Source organism: Martes martes (genome assembly GCF_963455335.1).
Source record: "Martes martes genome assembly, chromosome: 3".
Lineage (NCBI taxonomy): Eukaryota > Metazoa > Chordata > Mammalia > Carnivora > Mustelidae > Martes > Martes martes.
In genome coordinates this window covers 718895-736326 of record NC_137890.1, presented here as the reverse complement: position 1 = coordinate 736326, position 17432 = coordinate 718895, and the positions used below count along the sequence as shown (strand labels likewise).

The 17432-nt window shown below is 50.6% G+C and overlaps 1 protein-coding gene across 2 annotated transcripts in view; it reads left to right on the top strand.

Annotated features, from left to right (window-relative positions):
- Nucleotides 1-16634, top strand: part of CUL4A (cullin 4A) — a 44680-nt gene extending 28046 nt beyond the window's left edge. For both annotated transcript variants that reach the window (XM_080797879.1, XM_080797880.1), the window contains 10 exons: nucleotides 191-383; nucleotides 1900-2004; nucleotides 2313-2423; nucleotides 2504-2589; nucleotides 2987-3094; nucleotides 7733-7846; nucleotides 9077-9182; nucleotides 9368-9540; nucleotides 13832-13984; nucleotides 15542-16634. In XM_080797879.1, the coding sequence (XP_080654005.1) occupies nucleotides 191-383; nucleotides 1900-2004; nucleotides 2313-2423; nucleotides 2504-2589; nucleotides 2987-3094; nucleotides 7733-7846; nucleotides 9077-9182; nucleotides 9368-9540; nucleotides 13832-13984; nucleotides 15542-15637 (1245 nt within the window). In that variant the 3' untranslated portion in view covers nucleotides 15638-16634. The remainder of the gene's footprint in view (nucleotides 1-190; nucleotides 384-1899; nucleotides 2005-2312; nucleotides 2424-2503; nucleotides 2590-2986; nucleotides 3095-7732; nucleotides 7847-9076; nucleotides 9183-9367; nucleotides 9541-13831; nucleotides 13985-15541) is intronic.
- Nucleotides 16635-17432: the final 798 nt, after the last annotated feature.

Here is a 17432-nt window from a genome sequence, read left to right as displayed (position 1 = left end):
AGAATTACAACACTGAAGCATTAATTGTATATTTGCTTAGTCTTTTGAACGTGGGGTGAATCTGTGAAACTTGAAATTGCTTGGTGATTAACACCAACAGTAATTAATTTACATGAAAGTATCGTGATTGAGAGCAGAAGTGTGTTCCCATTGCCTGTGGATGAGTTGGTGTGTGTGTGTGTTCTTGTAGACTTTTGGGACAACAATTGTGATCAATCCTGAGAAAGACAAAGATATGGTGCAGGATCTGCTGGATTTTAAGGATCGGGTAGACCACGTGATAGAAGTGTGCTTCCAGAGGAACGAGAAGTTCATCAACCTGATGAAGGAATCCTTTGAAACATTCATCAACAAGAGGCCAAATAAGCCCGCGGAGCTGATAGGTAGGAAAGCAGCCCTCCACACGGTTTTTAATACGGGAAAATGAGGCAGAACTCAAGCAAATGTTTTTTTCCCAAAATGTTTAAGCTCCTCTTGGGGAGGGGAGGGAAGGATTTGTGTTACACCGTATTAGGACACACGTTTTTAAAAACGTGCGCATTACGTTTGTATTAAGCACGTGGCATTTCTGTGAGGGTGAGCACAGTAGTGATTTTGTAAAGATGAAGCTTGACGTCACAGAAGGAAGAGACAAGACTGTATTCTCTTGTGCACGTCCTGCACTAGCAGCTCCAGGGCTGTGTTTGGCAAAAACGAGCCCTGGTTCTGTCGTGATTACAGCAAGTGATTTGTGTCCAGAAACTGGGTGAGGAGGATTTGCTCGACTCGAGTGTCTCCAGGTCGTGAGGGTGACCTGATTGATCCGTGGCGCGCATTTAGCATGAAGATATACTCAGTCCCTACCTTTGTGTCCTCACATCGGGACTAAAGTAGGATAAAATTGGATGAGGTCTTAAAAGATAACATGGTTTAAGATGAAACTGTTTGTTTGTTTGTTTGTTTGTTTTTATTTGACAGACAGAGATCACAAGTAGGCAGAGAGGCAGGCAGAGAGAGGAGGAAGCAGGCTCCCTGCCGAGCAGAGAGCCCGATGCGGGGCTCGATCTCAGGACCCTGAGATCATGACCCGAGCTGAAAGCAGAGGCTTTAACTCACTGAGCCACCCAGGCGCCCCTGAAACCGTTTTTAAATGATCACTTTATCCAATTACGTTGTCATAATACCAAAACATATTTCAGGATTTGTAGACTAGTCAGTGAAAGTTTTCAGGCAGAGGGCAGAGAGAGGGAGTAAATGCAGTGATTCAGCATTGGGCTTCTGATTACTGTTGAGAGTATGGGATGGGAACGTGGGGTTCATCATGCAATTCTTTGCCTTTGTGTGTGTTCAGGGTATTGGATAGTAAAAAATTGTTAAGAAAAAACTAATAGAAGCAGCAACAAGAGGGGCCCCTGGCTGGCTCAGATGGTGGACCATGCAGCTCTGCATCTGGGGGTGGTGGGTTCGAGCCCCACACTGAACAGAGGGATTACGTAAGAAAATATTAAAAAAAAAAAAAAAAAGGCAACAAAAGAAATTCACAAGGCAGTTCAGTTTGGCCTTTATACCATTTTATGGATTGTGGTTTCTCCAAAGACAAACATTCAGCTCTTGGCCAAGCCCCGTCCCATGGTTGACCCGCGGGCTCAGGGGTGCCGCGTCTCAGGGGCCGGCCGTTCCGGTGTCTGCAGCGGTGGCGTTGTGCAGCCCAGGCGTGTGACTCAAGTGTTTATTCTCACAGGGTTTGAGAGTACTTACCTTAGAAAACCAGATTATCTGCCTTTCGTCTCTTAACAGTGTCAGTTTGGAAAGGTTCCAGGGCTGCCGCCTGCTCTTTGTGTATGGAAGTTAACGATGTTCTTTCTTTGTAATTAGAAAGTGTATCAGTTCTTCAAGTAATTTAAGCTCTTGATCTCACAGCAAAGCACGTTGATTCAAAATTGAGAGCGGGTAATAAAGAAGCCACGGACGAGGAGCTGGAGAGGATTCTTGACAAGGTCATGATCATATTCAGGTTCATCCACGGTGAGACGCGCCCCACGCTGTGGCTGTTAACACTGAGCATGGAGGGGAGCTTACCCTGTCCAGACTTCCGTCTGGGGCCCTGTCTTTCCTGGCGAAGACTTGCCCGAGACATTTCCACTTCCGCATTAGCACAGGAGGTAGAGGGACGGCCACCTGCCGATGGCTGTGCACATGCTCTCTGGGGGCAGCATCCCAGGAGGCTTCCGAGTTAGAGCCGCAGAGCCAGCACCTAGACACCCGCAGTCGGAGGGAATGTTTGCGTGTTAACTGTCTGATGTCTTATGTCGTTCTCGTTTGGTTACAAATAGGGAAAGATGTCTTTGAAGCATTTTATAAAAAAGATTTGGCAAAAAGACTTCTTGTTGGGAAAAGCGCCTCAGTAGATGCTGAGAAATCGATGTTGTCCAAGCTAAAGCATGGTAAGTGTGGGGCCGGGCCCGTCCGTCGCAGTGCCGTGCCCTGTGCCCAGTGCCACTCACGCCCTCTGCTTGTGCCCCAGAGTGCGGCGCCGCTTTCACCAGCAAGCTGGAAGGCATGTTCAAGGACATGGAACTCTCCAAGGACATCATGGTCCAGTTTAAGCAGGCAAGCTGTGTTTTCGTTCAAGTCGAACAGCTGTGCGGGAGCGGTCCCCTTCATGTTGTGTCAGGCCCTTGGCCTTCAGAACGACACCTCGTGTCTCACGCGTTTGAGTCACTTAAATTCAAAATGGAAAAGAAGAATAATCCCTAAAAATGCATAACAAACATTTGACTTAAACAAGTGCAGTAGCATCCCGTGCTGGTAACGTAACCAGAGAAGCAGGAAAAATATCCCAAGTGACTTTGGAACAAGCTTCTGTGGCTTTAGTGGAATGTGTCCTCAGGACTAAATACAAATGCGTGTTGAGCTGTATTTTGAAAATTACACCATTTACCTTTTCACAAACTCGTTGTTTTTGATGATATTCTACAATACTTAGTTTATCTTGTTTTGTTTTCAGTACATGCAGAACCAGAGCGAGCCGGGCTCCATAGATCTGACCGTGAACATACTTACGATGGGTTACTGGCCAACGTACACGCCCATGGAGGTGCATTTAACGCCAGAGGCGAGTGTCTGAGAGAGGGTCTGCCCTGTGCTCATATGGACGTCCGTGCCGCCAAAGCGCCGTAGACATCCTGCACGCCAACCAGGCACAGACATGTTGTCTATCACCAGATATTTAATGAGAGCATTTTTAAATCGTACCGTCAAAGATCCAGTGTCCTTGTAGTCTCTGGAAAGCAGCGATGCTCAGGGACTGCCTGTGTCCCCGTCCGGCTCCTTCCGTCCCCGCCCCCACCCCGAGTCCCCTGGCTGACCGGGGAGAAGGCAGCGGCACGGGCGCTAGGAGGCGGGACTTGCTGGTTGTCCTCCCGTCCCAGGGTCGACACGGCGGGTCTCGTGGGCACCACTGCTCAGGGCTCTGTAGGGTAACTGGAGCTGTGGGCCTGCTGGGGATTTGCAGGTAGGAAGGAGGGTCCTGAGCTCGGGAACTTCACATCCGCCCCGTTCATTACTCATACCAGGTGGCATGGAAGAGGGGTGCTGCTGGTGTGGTTCCGGAAATAAAAAGAGCAGGGATGAGGACCTTCTAAAAAGGCCCAAAGAGGCATGGAATTGCAGGAGCTGGGAGCCCAGGTTGGAGACAGTCCCTCTGAAGGCTGCTTGTGTTATTTCCAAGACCGTGTCTTCCAGGATTTTCTTGTTTCTGACCCTACTAGTTGCCTTTGTGGTTTTAGTTTTGTGTTCGTTTTTAATGTATTGTTGCAGTACTGGTGTTGCTGGTGTCGTACGGTTTACACATTGTCTTCTGCCTGTCCTCTGCCTCTGCCCTAGACACTGATGTTCCCCGAGCCCTTCAGCTCCCTTCTCAGCCCGCGCAGGCACTCGGACTCTAGCCTGAGCATCCCTGGGCCTGAGCACACTCGGACCTCCCGAGCTCAACACCCCAGATGGCTCTCATCATCCCGCCCCCGCCTCATCCCCGCCCTGTGGGGCGTGCGACTGTGTCTACAGGTGCAGAGGCTGTGTCCGAAGCTGCTTGTAGGCTCCACGCACCCCTGCCTCCCCAGTTCCCACATTTTCCAGGGCCTCTGTGTGTCATGTCCCAAATGGAGCCTCCTGCAGCAAACCTCGCTGCCTCCTCACCGCCTCACTGTGTGCAGCAGGCCGGCCGAGTGGGTCCACCAGGCTGTGCCTCTTGGGATGCTGCCGAGTTTTTTGCTTCTTATTTTGAGTTAAGATTTGGACGGACTTTGCAACAGTAGTTCAAAGTGTCCCCAGAAGCGACTTCCCGTGTCTCCAGCCCTGCCACCAGCGCTCCTTCTCTCTACGTGGGAGGGCTGCGCGCTCCTGCTGCATGCGAGAGATGGTCTCCTACCCGTGATACCTCGGTGGGCACTTCCCCGGGCACGTTGCTGGGTCACACCCCCGATACTGCTCTGATGATTGTCCCGTGGGGAGCCCTGTCCTGTTTTGTCCAGACCCCGCCCAGTTAGCCGTGGCCTCCCTCCTCCGTCACCCCTGCACCATCATCTTTCTTTCCTGAGGCTCGCGTTTTCGTGAATTGTCTCCGTGTGGCGTGTGATGCGATTCCGGCCATGCTTGTCCAGCCAGAATCGCACCCGGGTTTGCTCGGTGCTATGTCGGGAGGCCTCTGCTGTCCATTGACCCCCCGTCTGTGGGTGGTGGTTCACGTTGTCATTGGGTTACGGTGTTAGCTGGTTTCTCGACTATGGTTAGTATGTTTCCTTTTGTAATTTTGAAAATCTGTGGGAAGATGATACCCTTCTTTCCCCTCAGACTCTCCTGCTGGGCAATTCCTGCCTGAGGCCACTTTCACCTTGACGAGCAGCGGTTTTCTCTGTCTTTATCTGTACGAACTCATGGACCCCTGGTTACTTGCCTCGAGGTTCACGCTGGCCCGTGTCTGGCTGGCCCTCTTACAGGCCCTTTGTCCTTCTACGTGCTCGTGTGGTTTTTTTAGTACTTTTTCGTTTCCTAGCAAAAGATATTTGAGGCTTGCCATACTCTGCCTTTTTAGAAAATACGCCTACAATATGAATGTAAATAACTCAATTGGAGGTGAAGTGTACCTACAGTTTAGGGCTTTAAGCTGTACAGTCGGGGGGCACCTTCTTCTGGTTCATTGCAGACAGAGCCTGCGGCCGTCGCGATCCCTCCCGTCCCTCACCCCCCCCCAGCCCAGACCTCGGCACCCGCTAGCCCTCCGTCTCTGGGTCTCCTGTTCCAGTACTGACACAGTTGGATCCGCACGTTGTGGCCTTTGTGTTGGGCTCCTTCCTCTTGGCTTCCTGTTTTCAAGACCCCTCTTGGCTGCAGCCTGTATCAAGCCTCCTTTTTAGGGCTGAGTGACACTCCAGGGTGCGTACAGACCCTATATCGTCCATCCATCTGTCCGTCTGTCCACGGATACTTGAGTTGCTTTTGGCTTTTGGCCGCTGCGGGTGTCGCGGCTGTGACCGGCGTGTAAATACGGGGTCGCTGCTTTCAGTTCATCTGCGGTCTGCGCCTGGGAGCAGAAGTGCTGGCTCACGTGAAGGCCCTCAGCCCCCAGTTTCTGCAGCGGCTGCCGCTCCGCTACCACCCCCGGCGGAGGCTCACGGGCCTTCCAGCGCCTCCACATCCGCACCCACACTCGTCATTTAGCCGTTGTAGCGGCGGAGAGGCCGCGTCTCATTTTGGTTTGATCTGCTTCTCCCTGATGAATAACGATACTGTTCAGTGTCATCTCACGTGCTCATTGGCCAGTCGCTCTTGGAAGAACCGTCTGTGTGAGTCCATTGCCCGTCTTGACACTGTGTTACCTGCCTCCCTGTTGCTAAATTGCCAGAGTTCTATATGTGTTTGGACACTGGATATCAGGTGTGCGGTTTGCAGATATCTTCTCCCATCGTGTGAGCTTTTTCCTTTTTTAATAGCGATTTTTGCACAGAATTTTAGAATTTTGATAGAGTCTGATCTGTTTTTCTGTTGTTACTTTTTGGTGTCCTATCTAAGAACTATGGCCAACCCAAGGTCATGGAAATGCACTTGTATGTTTTCCACTGAGGCCTTTGTGGTCGTAGCTCCCACGTGTAGGTCTCTGGTCCATTTTGAGCCTGGGGCTGTAGCCGGCGCACAGTAATCACCCAGAATAAACCGCTGTCCTCTCACTCTTACTGCTGCCAGGAGTTAATCTCAGGGAAAACGTTTTTAAGAAGCGTGTCACTGTACTGGCTTTTTTTGTTTGGGGGTCGTATGGTATCAGATGCGTGTTCTCAGAGTCGCTGCCTTTCAGATACATACTGGAAAACTTAGAAACGAAATGATAGTCACGTCTGATGCTGACGACAGGTGACGGGTGTGGGTGATAGTTTCGAAGCGTGAGGACAGGTGTGCCACGCAGGTAGAAGGCCGGTGGGCGTCGTGACTCGGAGGGAACGCACAGGAGTGCAGCAGGCGGGCAGAGCGGGTTCACGCCTGCTGTGCAGCCGTGCGGCCCTGCCCCTGGGCTCCCTGTCCAGAGGGACGTTCACAAGTCGTTGTGACTGCTGTCAGAGGCAAGGGCAGCCGGAGAAGACCCGTGAGGAAGGCGTTCTCACAGGTGATGGCGTGGTGGCGGGTTCCCACTGGGAGCCCGAGGAGGGATGGCGTGGCGCACTGAGTCAAGTGCAGGAGGCCAGGAGAGGCCGGCATGGTCAGCGGTTCAGATGGAGGGGACCTTGGCTAGCCTCGGGAGGGTTTCACTCTTGCTCCTTAGAACTTGAAAGCAGCCAAGGACGCTGACAAGGGAATGAGCCAAGTGGCTGGCACGGAGGGCCAGAAACGGAGGGTCCCATGGCGGCCGGGGTGGGTGGCAGACCAAGCCAGGAAGGCTCCGAAGGACGGACATGAGACAGACACGGAGGTCTAAGCGACGGGTGTCATGGAGGGCAGGGGAGGCTGCCGTCTGCCACCTGCACAGAGCTGTTAGGGCCGTCTCGCTAGTTGAAGCCTGAAGCAGCACTTGGCTGTCCTGGGAAGAGTGGGGGACGTCCAGGGACCCGAGCACAGAGAGGGCGGGGGGCGTCTGGCACCCCAGAAAGCACCTGTGGAAATGCTGTCGGGGACATAAGAGAGCCTGTCTGTTAGGAAGCGTGGGGTGCCGGGGTGTAGACGGCACGGACACCTGGACAAGGAGGAGGGGCTCAGGAACTTGGAAGCAAGATCACAGCAATAAGGAACTGGGAGAATGTCTGGAAGGTGCGAGGAAGTCCAAGAAAGTAACGACAGAAGCAGACGCGGGCTAGCGAGCAGTCTCCCGGCCCCGCCCTGCAGGGGGGTGTGGGCGGAGCACCAGCAGCTGGTGCCGCCGCGGGGCCTGTGGCCAGCGTCTCTGACTGAGGGGGTTCCCGGTGGTGCTGACGGTCTCTGCCACTGGCCGAGGGAGCCCAGTGTGCAGTGTGGACCCTGCCGAGCGCAGCCTGTGCGTCTGTCGGGTACCACTTCTGGCAGCATCGCAGGCGGGTGGAGACTCTGGTGGGCCAGACGGCGCACAGCTTCAAGGGCCGCAGGTCAGTCCGGAGCCACGGGGGTCAGAGTACAGAGCTGGTCTTTCTGTTCTGCTGTGAAAACCTGTAGAAACTCTGTGGATTGCACAGTACGTGGTCTTAGATGCTCGCTGTTACTGTGATGACATGTGTTGTTTTCCTGCACTTGGCAGATGGTTAAACTTCAGGAAGTATTTAAGACGTTTTATCTCGGAAAGCACAGTGGTCGGAAACTTCAGTGGCAAACTACATTGGGACATGCTGTTCTCAAAGCAGAGTTTAAGGAAGTAAGTTCTTTGGTTCACTTATTTTTTATAAACATGTTACTAGCATTTTTAAAATTGTGGTTGAACTTCAGTAACAAACAAAAGATCATTCAGTATAACAGCACTGGCTTTTCTGGGTCGATAGAATGAAATAGTTGAAGGGTTAATTCTCCAATCAACCAACGTCAATAAGAAATCAATAAAAACAGAAAAGCCGTTTACCTAACTGAGAAAGGAGCAAAGGGGAGCCAGCTTGGGCGGCACACGGACCGGAACCAGAACAGCAGAGAAGATGAGCACGGCCTCTGTGCGAAAATGGCGCGCAAGTCCGCGAAGCGCTCCGCACTTTAGAAAGAGCCAAGGATAGAGGTGGCTCGTGAAAGCGAAGCCAAGAAAATCAAGTTCAGTGAAAATATGTTCTACTTCTCTGTTAGTCAAAGGGTTACGTATTAAAATGCAGTAAAATACCACATTTTAAGTGCAGAATTGATCAAGGCTAAAACTTCAAGGAGCAGCGCCTCTCACTAGTGGGAGCGTGGGAGCGTTGGGAGGGCCGTTGGCAGCGCCTCTCCAGCCTCTGACGTCACAGGCCTTGTCACAGTAGTGCCGGTTCTGGAAATTCCTCTTAACAGGACGTTTGCACAGAGCAGGGAGTAAGCCTGTTTGTTTCAGTGCTAGTATTAAAGGGAACGTGATACGAGAGGAAAGTGCATACCTTGATGACAGAAACGGTCATGAAACAGTGTCTTCACGTTACTGGGTAACTTCAGTTTTGTAAATAAGATTTGATGGTATACACGAAGCAAAAACTTTACAAAATTTCTACTTTGCTGCTGTTACAAGGGACTAATGCATTGTATCCTGTAGATGAGGCAAACATGTATACGTGACATGTGTAAATTACACATACCCTGACCTGCCGCTGCACAACTGACCCCCCCCACACCCCTGCAGCTCTCCTCCGCATGGAGCTCCCTGCATGCTCAGTGCGTGCTCACTGCGTGCTGGGTGCGTGCGTGCGTGTGCAGGCCTCTGCCGTGGGGATTGGTGAATAGAAGCGGGAGATGCTGTGAGGTCCAAGGCCCAGTTTCTCTTTATTCTTGTAGAGTCCGTTGCTGCTTCTTGTTTGGTGGCTGGTTAGTAGTTCCCTAGCCCCACACCCTATATAGTTTGAGAGAAAAAAGAAACCTTTTCAGCTTTTCCATAGATTGTGCGGACCCCTCCCCACACGCCGTGCCCGTTTTCTTTCAGGGAAAGAAGGAGTTCCAAGTGTCCCTCTTCCAGACGCTAGTGCTTCTCATGTTCAACGAAGGGGATGGGTTCAGCTTTGAAGAAATAAAGATGGCCACGGGGATAGGTAAGAGTCCTGCTGTCTGGATGAATGCATGGTTTCTGCATGTCCTTGTTGTGAAAACCTGCGTTCGTGTAAGAGAGGATGTGGGCTCGGTCTCTGCTGGCCACACTGAGAGCGCGGCTCCTTGCGTTCTTGCTGAGTCTCCTTCCCGTTGATGGCGGCCGCTGCCTGGTTTTCTCCCCATGCAGAGGACAGCGAGCTGCGAAGGACGTTACAGTCCCTGGCCTGTGGCAAAGCACGAGTTCTGGTTAAAAGTCCCAAAGGGAAGGAGGTGGAAGATGGGGACACGTTCACGTTCAACGGGGAGTTCAAGCACAAGTTGTTCCGGATAAAGATCAACCAGATCCAGATGAAGGAAACCGTACGTACGAACTTCCTCGCGAGGGGCCCTTGGCGCTTACGGTCCTTCTCGAGCGCCCTGATGGAGCGTCGGTTCACTTGGTATTCGTGGTTGGGCTGAACGTGAGACAAGTGCGTGTAGGTCATCCTCCCTCCTCACCCGAGTGCAGTGACAGATCTTCCCGGGCCGGATTCTGTCAGCGTCAAGAGCTCGTGTCCAAAACCCCATCACCTGCCTTACTTCCGCCCAGCGCCCTTCGGCCTCGGCCTCAGCCAGGGCCTGGGGAGGAAGTGCCGAGGGCCGTGGGAGTCACGGGCCCACTGACGTGGTGGCTGCGGTCTGTGCAGGTGCAGCGTCCGGAGCTTTGACGAGACGCCAGCTGTCTCGTGTCCAGAGCACGGTCCGTGCCGCTGCCCTCAGGCCCTTCCTGACGCGGTCGCCCTCACGCCCCTGGGCTGTTGTCGCGCACGCAGGCCAGGAAGGCAGCGGCACCCCTGCTTCCCACGTACAGAACGGGGTGTCCAGCTGGCCCCCGGGCGTGTGTGTGAGTGGAGTGGCCTTGTGAGGGCACGAGGTCGCCTCAGACAGTGTCAGGACAGCTTCGGTTGGTCTCAGGCGGCTTCCCAGGCGGAGACACTGGCTGCTTCACCTGCCTGCGGCGTCCGGGTGGGGCCCAGTTGGAAGTAAGTTGAGATCACACAGAAGGAAATGCGAGAGGCCAGTAAACTATATAAAAGATATTCGTTCTCATCAGTAATTGTTTTTAATTGGATTTAAAGTAATATTCCACTTTTCCTCTGTCAGTGTAGGAAATGTTTAAAAGTTTGATAATATCCAGAGTTGGCAAGTATGTGAGAAAACAGGCGTTCTCTTTATGTTTTTGTCTTGAAAGATGCTTTTAGTGGGCAATTTGACATACTCGTTAAAGATTTAAACGCGTACGTCCTTTGATGCATCTTTTTTAATATTAGGAATTTCTGACAGATTGAAAGGTGCACCGTTTTAGAGTGCAGCTCTCACAGTGGAACTGTCCTCTTTCTCCCCTGGAGGTAACCTCTCCTGCCACTTCTGTTTGCACTTGTGCACCTTTCTCCTGGGATGTAAATAGACAATCTTTTTTCTAATGGGATTACTCTGTATATGCCATTTGTATGTAGCATTTTGTAACCTGTTCTTACTCTTTATTATGGGCTTCTTTCCGTATCAGGACTTGGTTTTTCATGGGAGCAGAGTAGTTGGTTGTGTGAATCTGTGGGAGCTTGACGAAGCCATGTTGAAAGGCATTTAAGTTCCTTCCGTCTCTACTGGAAATACCGTTACATGAAACATCCTGGCACAGAGATTCCTCTGTGCCTGTTTGTTTCTTCAGTATAAAATCATTGCCCTGGGGAGCACCTGGGTGGCTCAGTCAGTTAAGCCTCTGCCTTCGGCTCGGGTCACGATCTCAGGGTCCTGGGATCGAGCCCCTGCTTGTGCTCCCTCTCTCGCTGTCTCTCTCTGCCAAATAAGTAAATTTTTAAAATCTAAGAAAATAAAATAATAAAATAAAATTGTCCCTGTCGAATTACAGGATCAAAGAATGTGTACTTTTGTTAGTTTGACCAGCCTTTGCCGAATGGAAGTCTGGAGGACTTTTAGCAGATTTCAGTGTCCCGCTTCGCAGGAGGGCCGGCCCTCCCTCCACCTGCTTTTGCCCGCCTTGTTGCGCCTGCAGTCTTAGCTTGAACTTGAGCATCTTTATGCCACTTAGTAGCTTACGCAAATTCTGTAGTCTTTCTGATCCTCAAGTCTTCGTCTTTTAAAGTAGACCTAATACGACCACAGGCTGTGTGAATTAGTGCGGTGTTTACAAAGCCTCCTGGCTGAGCGCCTGTCAGCCCTTTGTCGGTGTGGCCATTTCACGGTGAGCCATTGGTATTTTTGTCTAATCGCTTGTTCAAGTCGCTGGCACGTTTGCTGGTGTATTCGTTCTCATTAGTAAATGTTCTTTGTATATTAAAGAGACTGACCCTTCATCATTTGTGACAGTTTTGTCTTCTGAGATTTTTTTCCCCCCACATCATAGTTTTTAAGTTCTTAAGTATAGTCTTTGCCTTCGTGGTTTCTGACCTGGGGGGCCATGCCTAGGAAAAAAGACCTTCCTTTACCCCAACATTTAAAAAATAATTACTTGTATTTTTCTGGTAGTTTTTACATTTAAGTTTTTCTTTGAGCAATGGAGAAATTACTTTAATATCAAAAAGCAATCTAACTACTTTTCCTGTTCTAAAACTATGGATTGAAAATACAATTCTTTGACAACTTTTGAATTGTCCCCTTTATTTATTAAGTTTACATATTATGGGTCAGTTTCTCAATTGTGTTCTACGACGTTGGTTGATCTGTTTTATGACCAGCACTCAGATTCATTTAATGAATGTGCCTGTTCCTATAAACTTACTCTCCCAGTGAGCTTGAGAGTAATTTTATTTTGTCTTAGCTCTCTGAATAAGAACATGGACATTTTTTAATCAGATGCATTACATTAATTTCCAGTTTTCATTTTTATCTTACTAAGTCTGATTCATATCTGTGTTTGTATATATATGGATATAAATCTCTTCGCTTCATGGGATTTTTCTACAAATACCAAGCGCCTTCTCTGGGCCAGGTCCTCTGTGAAGCACAGAGAATTCATCTGTTAACAATAACACATTCTTTTTTTTTTTTTTAATTTATTTATTTATTTGACAGACAGAGAGAGATCACAAGTAGGCAGAGAGGCAGGCAGAGAGAGAGGAGGAAGCAGGCTCCCCGCTGAGCAGAGAGCCCGATGCAGGGCTCGACCCCAGGACCCTGAGATCATGACCCGAGCCGAAGGCAGAGGCTTTAACCCACTGAGCCACCCAGGCGCCCCAACAATAACACATTCTTACCAAGTGTCTGTCTCGGGGAATTTTGAGCCAGCAGGTGCTCGATGATTAAGTACCGATGAGCTTGTTAGACTGGAGGTCAGAGTCATGACCGAGAAGTCCAGGAAAGCCGGTCTAGTCCCGAGGGTCAGGGAAGGCTTTCCTGCCAAAGGCAGAGCCGAGCTGGGTGAGGCCTGGAGAGGCGGGTCACACCCATGAAGGGCAGGGGGAGACACTGAGGACTGCAGGCAGGGAGGGCCAGTACACACTGGCCCTCGCACTGGTGCACATTCTGCCCGTGTGTGCGCATGAACACCATTCGTCTTGGCGTCTTTACCTTGCTTCCAGCCCCTTTACAGAGTTCTCAAGGTCCTCGGTGGCTCTTCAGTTGGTTTTCCTGGGTTTTGGGTTTATAGCCCGTCTACAAAGGATTATCACGGGTCTGCTCCTCTTCAGTAAAGTTCTCTTAGTGCATAGCTAGAGCCTCTGAAATAGCTTTTTCTTTTTCCCAAGTGGGCCCCACCCCCAGTGTGGGTCAAGATCTAGAGTCAAACGTTTAACCGACTGAGCCACCCAGGCACCCTGTTCCACCCCTGAAATAACATTTTTAGGAAATAATAGCGTTATCAGGCTTTTTTTTTCACTTCCTGGTTATTCTTAAGTACAGGGAGCATTAACCTTTGGGGGTCACGGATCCCTTTGGGAAGCATGGCTTCTGTCTCTCTGAAGATGCACGCACAGCCCTGCCCGTCTGCTGCCCGCCCGGGGTCTGCAGACCTCCGTTAGGTTGCTCTGTAACTAACATGAAGTCGTTTCCAGTATTTGCTATTTGCTTCTGATAACAGCTTTTTTTTTTTTTTTTGAGATTGTTGTATTTACTATATATATATATTTTTAATTAACTTATAATGTATTATTGGCCCCAGGGGTACAGGTCTGTGAATCGTCAGGCTTACACCCTTCACAGCACTCACCATAACACACACCCTCCCCAATGTCCATCACCCAACTTTTTATCCTGTTCAGGTTTGGTTTTTTTTTAATTGTTCCTTATATGTTAACATGTGTTTTAGATCAAGAAAGATGTTCAGTTTTAGTACTGGGTTTCTGTATGATGAGCAAAGCTGACATTTCTGGAGCCATCTCTGATAGCTGTTGTGCTGTTTTTACTGTGCTCCTGGATCTAATCCAGAATAGGTAGGATTTATATAGTGTTTTGTAGCTTTTTTGTGAGGGAAATGGAACTTTATTTTTCAAGGTCTGGTACTGAAGTCGTCTTGTCCTTGGGAAGCTCGGTTTTGCTGGGACAGATAAGGATGCATAACAGAACAGGAGTTACCCAAAGGTTGGCCTTTCTTTGCATCAGAAGTTTCTCCTCAAACTCCACCCTCTGAAATAACCCGTTGTGTGTCCGCGTGCAGGCCGAGGAGCAGGTCAGCACCACGGAGCGCGTGTTCCAGGACAGGCAGTACCAGATCGACGCGGCCATCGTCCGGATAATGAAGATGAGAAAGACTCTCGGTCATAACCTTCTGGTTTCCGAGCTGTACAATCAGCTGAAATTTCCAGTAAAGGTAAATGGATATTATCTTAATGAAAAGTGTCATGTCGTGCTGAACATCGGAAAGACGTGTTCCGTTCTTAACACCATAGACTCATGTGTCCCGCATCACGGGGGATCATTTCAGCACAAACCCACCTGTGCATCCACCACGTGTCGAAAAACCGGCAGGTGAGGACAGCAGTGTCTTTATCCCAAATGCTGTCCGTCACCGTCGCAGGAGTGAGAGGTCGCTAACACTCGCCCTTGCAGGGATGTTGCACTTGCTGGGGAGGGGAGGCCTGTGGCGCAGCTCCAGACAGTGTCTCTCAGTAGTGTGGCTCTTCAGGTTATGCCCAGGGAGATCCCACAGACAGCTCATTTACTCAGCAGTGACAAGCACCAGAGCGTTCTCTGTTTTGATAATATCTCCTTGTTTCTGTGCGTAAGAAAGTCGACCCTGAACCATTCCGTCCGTGCACATGTCCAGGACTGAGAGCTGTCCTGGGCGTATGTGGGGTCCCAGCGGGTAGGGAAGCATTAGGGAAAACTTGAAAACGTGAGCCTCCACCTAGAGAGGTATGGGATTCTCCTGAGACCTGGCTTTCCAGAGCCTGCGCCTGGCCCCGTGTTCCTCTGGGGCGGTGGCTCCCTGATCCCGTGCCATCTGGTTTGGTACAGGAGCAGCCGACTCCTCTGTCCTCTCCGAGGGGCCCGGTTAGATGGCTCAGTGAGCAGACGCCAACGCGGCCACAGCGGTCTCCCCGGGCGGGCACGGGGCTGCTGTGCACATCGGAGACAGCACATTCTCCACGGTCACGAGACCCTGCTGCGGGCGCCGTCCTTTCCTGCCTCCAGCAGTGCGGGGCTTCAATTCCCGTTCGCAGACGAGAGACCCGCAGTTAAAGGACTGAATGGGGGGCGAGGTGTGCGGCAGCCCCTCGTCTTGTGAACATACGATCTGTTGCTGAACAGGTGATCAGGCCTTGGATAGGGACCGTGTGCCCTTGCACAGGGGAAGCTGGTGCATATGTGCCACAGGTGTGCTTCCTGCCACAGCAGAGCGGGGGGTGCCCTTCCCGGGCAGCTTCGCCACGAAGCCCGTCGTCTGCCTTCAGCACAGGAGCACTCGCAGTCTGGGGCACCCCCCCCCCCCCCCGAGCGTAGATCGCCAGGACGTGCTAACACAACACGGGACTTAGGGAGACATGTCCTCACAGAGGATGACGATGCCGAGACGTCGGATTTCCCTATCAAACAAATGCAACGTGTGACCCCCAGAGTGGGGCTGCTGTGCTTGGGAGTCAGTAAGCGCTGGCCGAGAGCACAGTTCCCCTTGACCCTCACAGCCTGCTCTGAGCGTTCACAGGGGAGCACTTCGACCGAGAGAGAATGTTAGCATTGTCTTTGAAGTGCAGGGACTTCCACTGGGTTCGTTTTGTAATTCGGTTATAATCTTAGTTGATGTATGGATACGTACGTCTCCTATAATCACGCACACGGTTGTAGCTGTGCGCTTCCTGCACATGTTCTGTTCCCCTTTGTGAGTTTAATGCCGCTATAATGGAGGGGTTTTGTTTTTCTTTTTCAGCCTGGAGATTTGAAAAAGAGAATTGAATCTCTTATAGACAGAGACTATATGGAGAGAGACAAGGACAATCCGAATCAGTACCACTATGTGGCCTGACGTGTCGGCCAGCTGTTTTCTCTCAGCAAGACACTAGAATGTACCTTGAGAGCAGGGGCGCACTGCCGTGCTGTCTCCAGGACTTCTGACAGGGAGCCAGCACGGAGACTTTGGGATTGGAAGGAAAAGAGATGGTTCTTGGATCGCCCTTCACGGAGTTCACGGCTTGCGGACGACACGCGTAGCTTTCCCTCCACTCTCCCTCTCCCTCTCTCGGTGCCCACGTCGTTGCTGTTGCTCGGTTGCAGACTGACTTTGCGATTGGACGAGAAGACGTTGGCTCGAAGAGTTTCCTTTGTGAGATGTCGCTCTTGTGGCAGGAAGCTGAAGGTTTGGTTTGGCCTGCGTGTGTGTGCGTGTGCGCGTGCGTGCGTGTGTGTGCGAGATCACGAATGCACAGCGGCAGAGACCCTCCGGGCTGCATTCGCGGGCTGCGGGGGGCTCAGGCGGACTCCTGAAGGCAGGCTCTCGCGGTTGACAGGACGCCTAGTTAGAAACGAGAGCCCTGCGTGGGCGAGCGTTAGGAGGAAGCGGTCGGGGTCAGACACTGGCTCATTGATGAGGCAACCCAAAACTGGCATCTGTTTGTTTCCTGTATTTTCCATACGTTTTCGCTCTGATGACTGACTAGAGCGAGGTTTCTCAGTGAGACCTCTCTCGTGTGCCGGGACAGCACCGGGCCGGGCACGCCTGCCGCGGGAGCCCGCGCGCGTCTTTGTTCTTCTTCCACTGAGTTGTTGTGAGTTTTCTGTTCAGGGGCTTGGGGGACGGTGTGTTTGTGTGTGTGCAGATTGCGTCAAGCGGCCCCTGTTTTTGCGTCGGGGGAGCTGCTGTTTGATTTAATTGCTCGAATAAAGTTTGGTTTCACAGCCCTGCATGGGGACAGCCGTTGCGCTCTGTGCTGGGGCCACTGTAAAAAGTTTTCTAGGAGACTTCAAGTCTTGCTATGGTGAAGCAGAGGTTATTTTGTCAAAAGATTAAAAGGATTTTGTTGGCACCTGGTTTCATGTTGTGTGTGTATAGGTGAGGCCGAGCAGGGGACGACGATGTTAGCGCCGTAACTGTAACAAAGATACTTTTCTGGTAACATTTAAAAGTACTTTATATTTTACATAATAGCATGTTTCATTTTGATTAAAAGCTACCAAAGGAATTTTGATCATGGTATAAGTGTTTAAAGCAATATTTTCTGGGATATACCGAGTTTATATAATTTAATTTTGTGCTAAATTATTAAAAATTTCTCCGTTTTTGAAACATGCGTGTTTAAAATATGACATCTTATGGGTTTCCATGTGAAAATCCTCACTCTTGAAGTATCATTATTTCTATATTTGTAAATTTTCATTTGTCTGTTCCATACTACATGGTCGATAAGAGACCAAATCGATTTCTACTTCTTAAATTTTACGTTCATTGTCTCTAGAAATTGTTAATCTTGTAATTTAATGTAGACTTAACTCTGAATAAAATTAGTTTAATTGGCCTTAAAATTACATTAATAAAATTTGCGGTATGCAAACGGCACATTCTCCCGTTAAGCAACTTAAAGTCCACGTCCAGGACAGCGGACAGAGAAACACGGAAGTGGGTAGACGGGGCCGCCCGCTCAGGAGTGGAGCTGTCCTGTCCTATCACGAATCAGGGTTGGTGAGGGTGTCGTTGCAGTGAAAGGCCAATGCGGCCCAACAAAGGGTGTACGGGAAGCAGGGGGGCGGGGGCAGGAGCCACAAAACTGGAGAGGCGGTGAGCCCAGAAAATCTGAGAGAACCAGAGAAAAATCGATGGCCAAAAA